This window comes from Amphiura filiformis, unplaced genomic scaffold (assembly GCF_039555335.1).
Source record: "Amphiura filiformis unplaced genomic scaffold, Afil_fr2py scaffold_25, whole genome shotgun sequence".
In the NCBI taxonomy this organism is placed as follows: domain Eukaryota; kingdom Metazoa; phylum Echinodermata; class Ophiuroidea; order Amphilepidida; family Amphiuridae; genus Amphiura; species Amphiura filiformis.
Genome location: NW_027305489.1, coordinates 2,084,380 through 2,100,942, shown reverse-complemented (window position 1 = coordinate 2,100,942; position 16,563 = coordinate 2,084,380). Strand labels below are relative to the sequence as shown.

General features: G+C 37.0%; 1 protein-coding gene across 1 annotated transcript; it reads left to right on the top strand.

The window, feature by feature from the left end:
• Window positions 1–217: 217 nt before the first annotated feature.
• Window positions 218–15,345, top strand: LOC140143650 (uncharacterized). The gene is made up of 3 exons (XM_072165466.1): window positions 218–269; window positions 858–943; window positions 13,409–15,345. The coding sequence occupies exons 1-3, from the start codon at window positions 218–220 to the stop codon at window positions 15,191–15,193; spliced, it is 1,923 nt and encodes a 640-aa protein (XP_072021567.1). The 3' UTR covers window positions 15,194–15,345.
• Window positions 15,346–16,563: the final 1,218 nt, after the last annotated feature.

The following is a 16,563-nucleotide window of genomic DNA, read 5'->3' as shown; positions in this document are numbered from 1 at the left end:
CCCAATGTGGTGGTATAGTCACTATTCTGAGTTACTACATAATGCATATTTAACATAGCAGTTTCTTCTGATTTGTGCGACTTTATGCATCCAATGACGTTGTCTTGGTTGGGGATCTCATTTGGGCTACACGAAGTTTATGTCTCTCACGCATGCTCACTAGTATCTCACGCTTGTAATTTGTTACATCGTAGAAACAGCGTTCAACAACTTCAGGATGGCTGTCAGTTCCACCTCGAGCATTGAAATCCCCTACAACCAGTTGGATAGTATGTGTTTCGACCAGTTCAAGATGATTCTCGGGTACAGGGCGTGTCGGCTAATCCGACACTCCGCTAGTTCGACACGCCGCTAGTCTGAATTTGAAATGCACTGCACCAGTCCGACACGCCGCTAGTCCGAATCTAAAATACACTCTGCCAGTCCGACACGCCGCTAGTCCAAAAATGAAAACCACTGCGCTAGTCCGAAAATGAAAAACACTGCGATAGTCCGAATCTGGAAAACACTCCTTTAATCCGACACGGCGCGTGCTTTTTTTTCGCACTAGCGCAGTCTTTTTCATTTTCGGACTGACGCACCCTAAGTATATATAGGGAATTTGTGTAGTCGGACTAGCGGCGTATCGGACTAGAAGCGTACCGGACTAGCGGCGTGTCGGACTGAGTGGTGCACCCGCCTCGAAGGCTTGAGGAGGGTATGTTCAAGTTTCAAACCGACGCTTGCATATGACATTTTTGTCACTAGTCGATAATGCTAAATATTTTCCCCGACTTATTTATGCTTTTGCTGATTTTGATTCTCTATATCTATGAAGAACATTTTCATATCATTTCTCTTTTTTCTGTTACCAACAGATCCAAAGGCTTTAGCAAAGGCTCTTCTGTATCGCGCGTTACTAACATTATACAGAAGCGGGTTTACTGCCGAATTCAACAGAAAAGTAACGCGGCCTACCATTAAGATAAACCTTGTTGTTTCTGCTTCGAATATAGCCTCACCAACCAACCAATAGCTGAGAATATCAAGATTGAATATTTCATATGGGACCAGACATATGAAGAAAACACTTCCATTCAAAATCACCATTCTTGCTATTTGATTTCTGTCGTGAAGTATTGACGACGTCTGCTGATCACAGTTGCGCCCAGTTTTGAGAATTGGCCTTGTACTAAGCACGTAAATAATCCTGCCGTACATGTATAAAGACAAAATCACCGCCAGAGTAAATTGTGCAAAGTCAATTACCATGAGAGTTCTAAACCATGCACTATTCACGTCTATCTTACAGATGGTAAACTTTGTCGCCATTTCATTATATGAGCTATTGTTAGACCAAGTTATACAAATAACTTCAGTTTCATGACAATAAAGTGTCACACATGCCAAAACCAATGAAATAAACCAAGCACTTATTGTCATTCGTACAGTCCAGGTCCTGCCTTTGAGCATTCGATATGCTAACGGGTGACAGATAACCATATATCTTTCAAAAGCAATGAGTGTTATCAAACACACGGATGTAAAATATAATAAAATTCCCTTTAAAAGGAAAGCCAGCCTCAATGTAGAAGAGGTCTTGTAATTAGTTTTGGTCAATGTGAAAGGCATTTTTAGGATCACGCTTACATCTACATGACAGTCCACCAAACCATCAACGATGAGAACATGCACACTGAAACAGCAGAAAACATTAATTCCTAATCTCATGTCAACTCTTTTAATTCATTACATGTACTCCAAATTGTTCTGGTCTGTTTGTTTTGTTGTTGTTGTTGTTGTTGTTGTCGTTGGTTTTTTTTGTCTTTTCAGCTTTTTACCCACGATATCTCAATTTCCAATTTTGTAATACCAGAACTTACGAACTCAATATCTTCGCTTAGGAATGTCCGATTTCACTGCTTTCGATATATACACTGCCGGTTTGAGTTAACTTACATGTACATTTTATTTTAAAATAACTTAATTAATTCGCAATGTATAGTTTAAGCCTACTATATTATAATAGATAGTGGCCAGCACATTTATAAAGGACTGGTTACTCACTACAATCTTCACTCTTAAACTGTGTTTTTCTGAATGTGCTGATCATGTTGATTGCTAGTCGGAAACTCCTGCGAAGCTATGGACATGGCATCTTACATACTCCATTCTATAACAGTCTGCCTAGTGCCTTGTGTGTTTTCTCTTCAATCATTTTGTTGAATATAATTTTATGAATCAAATAGTTATGTGTCATTTTATTTATAATAAAGAAGTTATTAAATTAATAAAGTAAGACAATTTATTTATCTATAAGTGCATGTCAAATGGGGTACATTGTTCAATACTATATGCATAAATTATGCCCATATTATAGCTAGGCCCTAAAAACTTTATTTTGCATCGGATTTTTCCCGTTGAAAAGACAAAACTGATGTTTATGATAGCAACCATTTCATCAATAACATTTTGAGTCATTTTTATCCATAAAACGACACAGGATATGATAGATAACTACTTTCACATCAATATGGTCCATATGATCACAGATTGTTGAGAATCTGTGATATGATCCGGGATATGATGAAGATTTTGATTCTATAGATCTGTTATCAACATGATATCACGCTGTTCAGTGGTCAGGAGTAAGGACCCCCGGTCAAGGACACTGATATGACATCATAGGTGATGTCAGATTTTCTTCTGCTGACCATATGATGCTATATATATTAACTATTATTGTTACATTTAGGCCTTTAAACTTTTAAAGTCATAATTAATTAGTTCAAACATAACTTTGGTAATACTCACTCGTTTTCGTTCGTTGAAACGGCAAAACATACTTACTTTTCCTAACAAATCGAATTAAAATATTTTTTAAAAATTTAACCACAAAAGTAAAAAAAAAAATCATTCCAATACCACTAAAATATAATCTCTTAAGTAAACTGACCCCAAACCTGAAACAGGTACCAGCCCCGAATGGGCTGGCGAAAAGTACCCGATAAACCACATAAACGCACTAACGATACCAGAGTGAAACACCAATATACCAAAATTAATTGGAATGGTGAAGTATTCCGACATGTATTGAACTCCGCCATAGATCAACAGAGTTGCATCGCTAACAGCAAGATTGGACAGATAAAAGTTAGTGACAGTCCGCATTTCTTGCACGCGATATACAACAAATAATAGCGCAGAATTTCCGAGAAATCCCAATCCTGTCACTATGGGTATGATAACTAAACTGAAGATCTTCCTATAGATAGTGTACACGTTTGGAACAACTGCTTCAGCTGGAAGTAAAAAGTCACAACTATTATCGGCTGAAAAAAGAGTCGAATTCATTTTCGCCAGTGTAATCTATTCATCCGGCACTTGCAGGCGCTAAGAATAGCGATACTGATGTTTTGACTTAGTATTTTACATCAGCAGATACGTTTGAAATCCAATTATACAAAAGGCTTAATATATATAATAGCATGAGATACAAGAAAATAACCTTATTTTTAGCCACTGCCAATATTATAATCTGTTTTTGAACAGGAATTACATGTAGTTCAGTCCTCGAATGTTTTTTATCACTGTGCCATAAACGACAAACCTTTTTCCTCCAGGCTTGAAGAATTTAAGCTTCAGCCAAGCACGCTTCGTACGAGCATGGCCATATGACAGAGCATGACATGGCACCTCATGCTACCACCAAGCGATATTTAGCCAAGCACATTCTAGGTATTTTTCTTCATCGAAGGGGCAACAGCCAATCACAAGCTTCGGTGTCTAGTGCTCCGACCACTTAAGAGCTACGCTGACGTGCAGCGATGGGCATAAAGGAATTTCATCCAATGAGTCCGATCCGTGCGCATTTTAGGAGCTAAAGCAACCCTTTGACAGAACACCGCATAGTAATAGCAGTTATTAGAGAATATAGTCACTTCCGTCTTCTTCAATATTCCGGGCCTTTGATTTAATATAAAATCAATCAATATAAAAAACAGGAAGGCCTGCTGCACTGGGCACAAATTTTGCAAAAAACGGCCAAATTAACCGAAAATTTCAAATTTGGTACACTCACCGCTTCCACCGGGTCAACCGGCGTCTTCAGCAGATATTATTGCTCTGAAGATTGTTGTTGCTAGTGATGTAGTACTAGGACACATCCGGCGACGCCACAGGTGTTGATGACGTCAAACAGGAAAATATTGTGCCGTCCCCTTGGTTCCGGGTGGTCGGGCGGTTGTCCCAGACTGGGAAAACGTAAAAGTGTTACCCTCGTAGGGTCTTGGAAGCAATCCATATCAGAACTAAAAGACCCAGACTGAATCGTGACAAATGGTTAGACATCGACCCTGTCTGATCAAGACAATACATACAATCAAATTCAACCGGCAGTTTTATTTAAGCTGAGTAAATATAAATATAAATATAATGGTCGAAGTGGAGAGATTTTTAGGCGCAGTGCAAAATTGAATACAATTCAAGAAACACGACGTTTCAGGTGTAAAAACCCTTTAACAAGTGTGATGATACCAGGCAAAAGCAAAATGCACAAATCAAAAAAGAAACAAACATAAATAAATAAATATAAATATAAATATAAATATAAATATAAATATAAATATAAATATAAATATAAATATAATATAAATATAAATATAAATATAAATACCCGCTTATAAATATAAATATAAATATAAATACCCGCTTATAAATATAACTATAAATATCCGCTTATAAATATAACTATAAATATAAATGTCTTTTATTTTATAGTTCTGATGAAGGCCTAGTGCCGAAAGCTTAATGGTAATAAATTTTGATTTGCAACATCCGTTGTCCTGGAAAACTTCTTTCGACTATAAATATAAATATAAATATAAATATAAATATAAATATAAATATAAATATAAATATAAATATAAATATAAATACCCGCTTATAAATATAAATATAAATATAAATACCCGCTTATAAATATAAATATAAATGTCTTTTATTTTATAGTTCTGATGAAGGCCTAGTGCCGAAAGCTTGATGGTAATAACATTTTGATTTGCATCATCCGTTGTCCTGGAAAACTTCTTTCGACTATAAATATAAATATAAATATAAATATAAATATAAATATAAATATAAATATAAATATAAATATAAATATAAATATATATATAAATATAAATATAAGGTAGGTTTGAAGCTGATTGTGTGGCTGCTTGTCTACCACACTATTGTGCAACTCGAACTGTACACAGATTAGGCAAAAAGTCGGCCAATTCATGTTTTGGAGAAGTAATTGTTCAGGGAAATCGGTAAAGCACCTCAATTGTGACGCTTGTCCATCCATTTTGCTTTAACCACGAACCACAAAAGCCGGGTAATCGTCTAATGAAAACAATTTGATGCGTCTACTTACAATTTAACGTGAGCTTTTTACTCACACGCAATGAATGCTGTTATTGTTACTTTTACTAACCTGTGTTTATCATGCAAACATACTTATTGATCATAGCAACAAGCCCAGCATGTAGGTTATCACTTTAATAGGAATACATAAAATACGTACACTAAAATATCACTTTATTTTTATTATCTTATGTCACCATTCATACCCTCAAAGAAGTAACCATTGTAAAACACACTTTCATCGACTGTTTGCCGCCTCCGTACAAACAAAATGCCAAACACTTGCCAAAATCCATTAACACAATTATCAAAATTAGACTAAATGGCCGCATATTTTTAGAAATGTTTCAAAACGGTTTGCCAAATATTTTTCTCAGATCGACTTGACAACTTCCAGAGAGTTCTACTAGGGTGTGTATTACTATTGGGCTAAAACAGTATCAATAAGATCCGAGCAGTTATTTTTATATAACCATAGAGTGAAATCAGTAGGAGCAACCTTGGAAAAGTTGATTATTAAACATAGTAATAATTAATAAATTATATGCCCCAGTAAAAGTTTCCGAGAGTTCTAAATTGATTCGAAGAAAAAGTGTTTTTGCCACACGCTAATGTTCAATAAAATACTATATAAGCACAAAGGTGCTCCAATCTCGGGTAAAATGCCATGAATGTAAACATTGACATTTGCAATACATGTTTTAACAAGAAAATTTCTGGAAAACAGCATGACGAGTAAAATATCAATGATTTTCGGACACCCTGTATGATGACTGTTTCGCTGTTTTTGCTTCAACCTAGGACTATATCTGGAGATTCGTATCTGTAGCCTGTCCTAGCACGATCAGATCAGATTAAGATTGATTTAGGGTTAGTGTTCCGATTTAGGCTTGCTGTTTAGTGTTAGAATTGTTGATTAGGGTCAGGTTCTCATTAGGAATAGGGTTTTTATAGGGCTGGGCTCATGGATAGGGATAGAGATACGGCTAGGTCCGAGGATTAGATATGGGTTTAAAATAGAGTTATAGATCAAGTTAGGGTTCCGGCTTGAGTTAGGATAGAGTGAGGCCACACAGGATGCTGTAGAGGCCCATAGACTACGTGTACACAAAGACTAGGTTTTATTTTACACGTAACTATAGGCCTTACATGCGCCTTAAAGCTTAAGCAAAATGCCTAGCCTAGGCCTATACTGTATAGACACGTATAGGCCGATGTGCGTGATTTAGGGCAAGGAAATCACCAACAAAATGTGCATGTCGGTCTAATCAACAAAGTGGCATGTCTATATGATCATCAACATTGATTTTCATCATCATTAAGCTTTCTATATGTATACGCAGGCAAGCGAAGGTTGTTGAATTTAGAAGCCCTGAAATCACAGAAACTAGCCGTAAACCCAATACTAATGCCACAAGTCCCCTCCCCTCAACCCGTTACTACCTCAACGGGTTCTAAAAACATACCTTAGTAGTCGAAGAAGATGCACGTTTTCTTGCCAGGGCAAATACAGTTAAATATTGAGAAATGTAAGCAAAAAATAGCTAGAAAAGTCTCCATGACGAATATCAGATCCATAGAATTCAGTGTTTCTATATAAGCACAAAGGTGCTCCAATCTCGGGTAAAATGCCATGAATGTAAACATTGACATTTGCAATACATGTTTTAACAAGAAAATATCTGGAAAACAGCATGACGAGTAAAATATCAATGATTTTCGGACACCCTGTATGATGACTGTTCGCTGTTTTTGCTTCAACCTAGGACTATATCTGGAGATTCGTATCTGTAGCCTGTCCTAGCACGATCAGATCAGATTAAGATTGATTTAGGGTTAGTGCTCCGATTTAGGTTCGCATTAGGAATAGGGTTTTTATAGGGCTGGGCTCATGGATAGGGATAGAGATACGGCTAGGTCCGAGGATTAGATATGGGTTTGAAATAGAGTTATAGATCAAGTTAGGGTTCCGGCTTGAGTTAGGATAGAGTGAGGCCACACAGGATGCTGTAGAGGCCCATAGACTACGTGTACACAAAGACTAGGTTTTATTTTACACGTGACTATAGGCCTTACATGCGCCTTAAAGCTTAAGCAAAATGCCTAGCCTAGGCCTATACTGTATTTACACGTATAGGCCTATGTACGTTATTTAGGGCAAGGAAATCACCAACAAAATGTGCATGTGGGTCTAATTAACAAAGTGGCATGTCTATATGATCATCAACATTGATTTTTCATCATCATTAAGCTTTCTATATGTATACGCAGGCAAGCGAAGGTTGTTGAATTTAGAAGCCCTGAAATCACAGAAACTAGCCGTAAACCCAATACTAATGCCACAAGTCCCCCCCTTCAACCCGTTACTACCTCAACGGGTTCTAAAAACATACCTTAGTAGTCGAAGAAGATGCACGTTTTCTTGCCAGGGCAAATACAATTAAATATTGAGAAATGTAAGCAAAAAATAGCTAGAAAAGTCTCCATGACGAATATCAGATCCATAGAATTCAGTGTTTCTATAGGTTAAATACCACTAATTATGTATTACACGTGTTTCAATGGGAAAATGCCTAATTTCGGGTGGAATTTTCTCATATTCAGAACTCTCACAGTTCAATGCCACCAATATCAGGTGAAACTATATGATTTAGATGCCAAATGATCAAAAATTCAACATAGGTTGACCTGAGACTTTTCTTGTTTTAACGCACTGAACCGTAAATACCTTAAAATGACAGTGCGCCCTCGAAGCTGAAAGTTACAATATGATAGGGCGACTATTTACTAAAACCGAAGCCGTGCGTATGAATTTTGGTACTATTACATCAAAAATGTCATATAATGAGAGAAAATGTACCATTTTGAAGCATCAAACTCTAAAAAGTACTTTTTGGCTATATAACTTGATCAATTTCAGCGATTTTAATGCAGTCTTTTCGAATGCCATGAAAACAAATAGTTCCTCATCGTATTTCAATGTATCGCCCAGGCCTATTAGTGGTCTTTAACCTATATAAGCACAAAGGTGCTCCAATCTCAGGTAAATGCCATGAATGTAAACATTGACATTTGCAATACATGTTTTAACAAGAAAATTTCTGGAAAACAGCATGACGAGTAAAATATCAATGATTTTCGGACACCCTGTATGATGACTGTTTCGCTGTTTTTGCTTCAACCTAGGACTATATCTGGAGATTCGTATCTGTAGCCTGTCCTAGCACGATCAGATCAGATTAAGATTGATTTAGGGTTAGTGTTCCGAGTTAGGCTTGTTGAATTTAGAAGCCCTGAAATCACAGAAACTAGCCGTAAACCCAATACTAATGCCACAAGTCCCCCCCCCCCCCTTCAACCCGTTACTACCTCAACGGGTTCTAAAAACATACCTTAGTAGTCGAAGAAGATGCACGTTTTCTTGCCAGGGCAAATACAATTAAATATTGAGAAAAAAAAGCAAAAAATAGCTAGAAAAGTCTCCATGACGAATATCAGATCCATAGAATTCAGTGTTTCTATAGGTTAAATACCACTAATTATGTATTACACGTGTTTCAATGGGAAAATGCCTAATTTCGGGTGGAATTTTCTCATATTCAGAACTCTCACAGTTTAATGCCACCAATATCAGGTGAAACTATATGATTTAGATGCCAAATGATCAAAAATTCAACATAGGTTGACCTGAGACTTTTCTTGTTTTAACGCACTGAACCGTAAATACCTTAAAATGACAGTGCGCCCTCGAAGCTGAAAGTTACAATATGATAGGGCGACTATTTACTAAAAACCGAAGCCGTGCGTATGAATTTTGGTACTATTACATCAAAAATGTCATATAATGAGAGAAAATGTACCATTTTGAAGCATCAAACTCTAAAAAGTACTTTTTTGGCTATATAACTTGATCAATTTCAGCGATTTTAATGCAGTCTTTTTCGAATGCCATGAAAACAAAATAGTTCCTCATCGTATTTCAATGTATCGCCCAGGCCTATTAGTGGTCTTTAACCTGTAACGTTAAGACTTGCTTAGAAATCATAATAAGAAAGAAAACAAAAAGAAGAATATTACAAAGCGATGATTTATTTTGTCCAAATCTATCACAAGATCAGATATCTCTACTTTGCATCCAATCATCCAATGATCATAAACTCGGGGTGATCCAGACTCTATGTCAAGGTTGATAATTATTGTAGCTATTCCAAATAATAGAAAAGGCAACGCAGCCTTCAACAGCCAAGTTGCCTTCGACAGACTCTACTACACACCCCTCAAAAATATGTAGTGCTATCTTATTCAAGGAACCTCTGAGCAGGCCGTGTGTATATGTTAGTGTATCACATACGGACTTTTAGAGCAACACCGGAGACAAATTATTGTGTTTCCAAAGGGCAAGACAGACAAAACGGACATCTACTGGTCCTATATATACTCCCCTGCCACGGCCAAACTACATCCGGCCAGTGTAAGGAAGCTTACATAGGTGAGTCAGAACGCTCCTTAAAATTCAAGTTTCAACCCACATCCACATTTAGTCACCTGGACATTTTGTATACTTAGACAAGGTCAAGATATTGGGCAGAGGTTTAACCAAGGCGTCCAGGATTCAATGCAAATCAAAGTTAACCAGTCATTTCTCAACAAAGATGGGGACAGGTACAAACTTTCAATAGTCTAGGACACAAGTCTAAAATCAGATTGCTCACCAACACACCTTGTTTCAAAATGATGGATTTGTTTCTAAAACTATAGGATATATGGCTTGACAGGTGACAAATTTCAACAAGTCACATATTTATTCAAAAAATATTTCTCAAAGTCTTTTTCAAACATTATTTTGCAGAGAAAGTGATTGAAAAGTCGGATTATAATGGTGTCCTATTTGAAAACCAAATCAAAACCAAAATTTGAAATCAAATAATTTTCATCCAAAACAGTCTGAAAATGTTGAAGATTTCTGGGATTTCTTAGCAATGTATCCAATTAGGGGAGAGGAGGCAACATTGTGTTAACTTTATGTAACATTTTGCAGCTATATTTTTAATATGATATGAACCACGTCAAAGATTCCAGCTGGATGGACGATGTTTAACAGGATTTGAGATATATTGTAAAACGACCCAATTATAGATGCTTACGTCACAATTCCAATACCTACGAGGTGATATTTCTACACATGTAGCGATCGGGTTTTTTCAAAAGAAATTTGTAGCGTCAAACCTATAGACTTTAGTATGTAAATCGAATGGGAAAGTAAAACTGTTAACCATATTAACATAAATTATTACAGTAGGAACCAAAATGGTCTGACATTTATATGAGTTTCTATACCCAGTGCATTCCAAGGTCATTAAACGAATGTATTAACATATTGAGGACAAACGAACTGTGTCCGGGAGGATGGGGAATATTGAGTTTTGCTACCTGCTATTTACTCAGCTCTGGGTTTCGATAAGTAGGACACGGTAGCTGATTTGAGGAGCGTGTGAAATGTTATGCCGACACAACTGGTTAATATGCTGGATAGGATGGACTCTATAAATTTGCGACGTGGGATGCAGCAGGCAAGTTTATTGCGTTTTTTGTTTTTTGGTGTTTTTTTTCTACTAGGGATAATCCGTTAATAAGCCCAAATAATGAGGTAATTTGAAGAAATAACCTTACTATCTCGACCGTTTAATCAATCGTAGAACTATGAGGGACTTAAAAAAAGCAGCAAGGTTTCAACGGCTGTGCCGTGGGATTATAAAGGTTGTACACTGTAAATTGGCCAGAACACATGGAACGCGTTCATTAATGTAACGGTTTTTTAACACATGACACGTGTTCAACTTATTTAGAGAACACTAGTGTTAATGTAGAGAACACAGGTGTTATTACCTCGGAACACTAGTGTAACATGTTCTAATCCTTTAAACTCTGGTGTTCAAAATTACTATCTATGAACACCTCGGACACATGAAAGAAATGTAACGGTTTTTTAACACATGACACGTGTTCAAACATTGATTTTCAGAATGCTGGTGTTCAACCTTTATTTATACATTTTCAATGGCGGTGTTCCGAAGAATTCCGATGAAATCAGAGAGTTTCTCCCGGCTGACAGCGCAACGCATTTTAATGCGATTAAAATCGCTCGGCCATAGTCACCCTCTTGTGTCTCTCCTATGCTTGTTCATCGCTGGCAACAGATATACGGGCTCCGAGTCGCTCCCAAAGTTGCCCTGAATTTCATTCTTCTCTAAATCCTTCGAATTTACTCTCACTATCATCCCATTTGTCTTGGAAAAGACAGTTTGTTATAGCGTTTCCCGGAAGCGTTTCCACGCTGCATCGCCATTGTTGTTGTTGTTATTACTTATATCCCTCCTTCAAAGGAGCACCGGATATTTTTCGCTGACGCGTCGCAGCTCTCCAACGCCTATATCTGCTCATGCGTTCCATTTTTGAACACCAGTATTCAATATAATCATTCAGAACACTTGTGACACGTCTGATAAATACTGTGTGTTCTACATTATACTAAAAGAACACTAATGTGCAAGGCTTATCATATTTTCAAATACACTAGTGTTCTAAAGAGACGATTGTGAACACCTCGGACGCGTCTGAGAGGCGTCACGTGTTCGGGAACATTTGCAGTGTAGAGCTTTCGTTTAGGTGTGACTCGGACTTCTTCGGGAGTTACATCTGACGAAGCTTGACACCCTATATACTCTCACGACGCATCCTTTTTAACCTTTTTGTTGTTATGAAAGGCCTTTCTACCTACTTATTATCTTAATAATAAAAACATGCCTGTACTGTTTGTTCCGCAAATAAGTTAATCTAAGTTGTCAATGAAATATTAAGTTCAAAATTCTTCTCAACAAATCCAAAATTTGATGTTACATACCTCGATCAATGACAGTTTCGTCTAACACTTAGCACTTTCTTAAATTGATATCACTGCAACTCGACAGCTATTTCCTGATGGAGCTGACGTTGGTGGCGCTATTTGTTTTAGGACTCGGTTATATTATGTGCGGAAGAAACTAGTTTCCTTAGTCTCTGTTGAGTGTTTGGCCCCCTCTTGATGGATCCATCTTACTTTTCACGATAAGTGTGTCGAGAAATGCAATTTGCCGCATTTGGTATAAAGAATGGCTCTCCCAACGTGTACGGCGGGTGTTCATACTGAAAGAACACACAACAGGAGCGGAGCAGGCTTCAAAAAAGCCTCCACACAGTCCCAGAGACAGGCCGCCTCCATTACAGGGGAGGATAACAAATCGGCAATAACTGATCATGTCTCTGAGGAAAACCATGTTATCGGTTGGCAGATCAGAAGAGATTTATCAAGGAAGCCATCTGGATAAGGAAGAGGGGGGCCAAAATACCCAAGAGACCAAGGGAACTACTTCCTTCCACACATATTTTCATGGTCAAGTCCTATAAAAAGCTTCACCAACGTCAGCTCCATCAGGAAGCAGCCGTCGAGTTGCAGGGATTGGTCATTCAATCTGAGTGTTAGCACGAAACTATCATTGATCGGGGTATGTAACATCAAATTTTGGATTTGTTTAGAAGAATTTAGAACTTAATGCCTGTTCTTATAAACACTACGTATTTGGTTGATTCGAATTAAGTGTAACATGTAGAAAATTACAAACATTGCAACAATTCAGATTTGAAAACAAATAACGAAATTTATTAATGTACATTCATGGCTCTCATATCAAAACGATTGATATTGAGAGTGGGGCTAAATGTCACCGACATCCAAAACAAAATAACAGATGAAGAATTCAATAATTGACGCTGAACATCATGCATGAGCAACCTATTGCCCGCGGGCCGTGCGGAGCCCGCCAGTAATTTTTTTGTTATAATATTTTCTTTAGCCATAGGCTAATTATTTGAAAGAACGATCGTCAGTTATTAGCATGTTCATGTACTTAATTATGTAACATCATAGTAAGTCTGGCGCAATCTTCATTTCACTGTTCTTTTCACTCTCTTTCTCTCTATATAGGAAAGACCACGGCCAATCCGTGGTAATGGCAATTACCATTCCGCTCTTATGCTGGTATTTTTCCTTGGTAGTGCTGCAGTGGCATTAGCTTTCGCCCCTGTTCTGATTTCTTCGTCGAACGACAAACCTACTAAGATCCTAACGACTGCTCAAAACGTGACACAACCAGCTCATGCAATTTGCTCTGTCATTATGTCCGCTTTGTGTTTGTATTTCATCATGAAAAAGAATACTTGGCAATCCAGTGGTAAAGTTACATTTATGAAAAGACAATATCGCAACTCTCCTTCTTCTGGAGGATTTGTCTGCAATGCTACTGATCACGACCAGATTTCAGACGATCAAACAAAAAAACAACAAGCGGAAAATGAAATGTCTCTCCTGCAAATGGTTGTTTTCGGTGTCGGAGCTCTTTTGTTTCTTGCGTGTAGAGTAATATACGTCGCGAGCTTTGAGGACGATACTGTTAATTTAAATTGGGTTCCGATCGTAGATGAGTTGACTTACATGGTGTCAATAGTCATTCAAGTCATTTTTCTTGTCAAATATAACGGTGCAGTTCTTCCTAATAATTCCCTATTTCATTATTCTGTTGGATTGATGGTCGCTGATAAAGTATGGTTGTGGCTAACACAAACTCTGAACAACATTGCTGTGCTTTCATCTGAAGATGATATCTCACTACCAATATCACCAGTGTATCCTATCAATTATACCAGCAAAGTCAGCAAAAACGATGGCAACTTTACTGAATCAACATTCCAGAAAGTCATCGAAGCTAGTCTGGTATTTTTACAGCCATTCTTCTTGGAGTCTTTAACCATTGTCATGGGTGCGCTACTCCATTTGTGGAATTTCATCGGGAAGGACAGTAACATACCAAGAGTGGAAGGTAACGGGACTTCAGATAATGCAGAGAGACACCCACGTGAACGATATTATGACTATGGCTATGTAATTGATTCCGAGGAACGACAAGAGGTAACAAAGCATTATAGCTGCAACACAGCCGAGTCACTACATGGCCTATTAGGGTCCGGAGCGAACTATCTTGCCGAAAGATCGAGTATGAATGATAAAATCAAAATCGGTCTATTTACCGTAATTGCTTTTATCATTGCGATAAGCTTATTCATGACGGTTGTCATACTCAACCAATTAGGCCCATTTGAACATATTGCGGATTCTTTATCAGATCACACAAAGTATGTGCTTGCTTACGGAATTCAAATGACCGCCTTCTTGGCAACAATTATTGCATGCCTAGTATCGACACATAAGATTTACCATAGAAATACATGCTTATCGACAACCACGCTTACTTTCAGTGAGTACCTTCTGTTTGTCACAGCTGCTACAAATTTCATTTGGTTTATTTTGAGGCTGATTGCAGCTGCTACCTTCCTGAATATGAGCAATTCGGATGACCCTCACCGTGGGGAAGCAATTTGTAATTTGTGCTATGCACTTACATGTATCGTACAAGTTTCGGCCCAAACCCAAATGCTGCTTGCTGCGCAAAGTGTCCACCAGATGGGTCAATCGAACTCAACATTTACTCGTGTCTGCTTGATTAACATTGCTGCGATCAACATATCGTTTTGGTTGATAATTGGTATATTTCGTGAATCGGTCATAAACCAACACAGATCAAGCATCACCTATCAATTTATGAATAAATGTTTTGGTGAGAAAACCACCAAAATCATGATTTTTCTTTTGTATCCAGCGATGGAACTCTATCGTTTCCACACAACTGTTGTTGCATATCAAATATTGACTTGAAATGTTCATATTAACAATTCGAGGGTAAAGAACCAGGAAGGCTTAAAACACAATGACCTACTCACAAAATGAGCTTAAAGATGATAAAAAATGACTTTCCCAGATATTCAACATGTGAAATTCTTATTTTGTACCTTTTTTCATGCCAAACATGTGTTAGGATGGCTCCTTGCTTTGAATTTCAAAATCAACATGTCATCTAGAATTTCTTTTGTTTTCTATTGAATTTTGTCATGTTTAATGGACTGTATCTTTTATAGTGCCCTGGCGGTTTTATGCTCCTTTTGTGGAAGCAGGTCATTGTGAGTTAAAGCTGTGTGGTTCCTAACCCTTGTATTTGAATGATAAAATAAAAACAGGTCTATTTACCGTATTTGTTAATGTCATCCATTGCTGGTTTTGATTTTCTTATTTATCAATTGCGTCCATTTCTATCTTGGACAAATTCTTTAGCAGGCAGCACGCAGTACATTTTGAACTTTGGAATTCACAGAGCTGCCTTTTGCCGATAATATTTGCATGTGTTTCGTCAACATATAAGATCTACCAAACGAATATGTACTTGTCGCTTACTTACGAGTAGTGACTATATATTAATTATATTATATATCTTCTGATTTTTTCACAGCTGATGGAAGTTTAATTTGGTTATTTTTCCGTATGATTTCAACATAATGCATGATCTATTAAAACAAACTCACGTACTCCATGCCTATGACGTTTACTTATCAGATTTATCACCTATAGAAAATATGTATTTGCACTTTATTGCACACACCCCTTCGTATGTTCTTCCGAATTCTCTCAGAGAATTGAAAACGCAAATTGGAGTATGTAGATTTCATTTTTAATGTGTATGTTATTTATTCATAATGCTATTAACTATTAAACATTCACAAAGTTAATTGTCGACTAAACTCCTGATGATAATCAGGCGTTTAGTTTAATTTAATTTTAGTGTTTATGTTATTTATTCATAATGCTATTAAGTATAAAACATTCACAAAGATAATTGTCGACTAAACTCCTGATGATAATATATAGCATGTTGATTCTATAACTCACCATGACATCATCACTACGGTACACTTTTTATTTCTCCATTCAACTCAACATCAACCAAATATTTGCGTGCTATGTGTTATGATTAAAACCACAACCAATTGGGTATTAAGTAAATTTTGTGTCTTGTAATATAATACCGACGTGATAAGTATTTAATAAATTTAGTTTCGGTTTCAAAAATTACTTTTGTATCTCATTGTTTCATTTAAGGCGTATTTGAATTGCTTTTGTTCTCTGTGAAGCAAGTGTCATGCTTTGTTTGTCGTGTTCGTGGTTATGTTGTTTTAACTCATGATTTGAAAATT

Excerpts from the sequence above, each read along its gene's own strand:
- LOC140143650 (XM_072165466.1), top strand. The coding sequence starts at position 218 with ATGGCTGTCAGTTCCACCTCGAGCATTGAAATCCCCTACAACCAGTTG. Across the intron at positions 270-857 it reads CCCCTACAACCAGTTGGATA|ATCCAAAGGCTTTAGCAAAG; the intron begins GTATGTGTTTCG and ends TGTTACCAACAG. Across the intron at positions 944-13,408 it reads CTGCCGAATTCAACAGAAAA|GAAAGACCACGGCCAATCCG; the intron begins GTAACGCGGCCT and ends CTCTCTATATAG.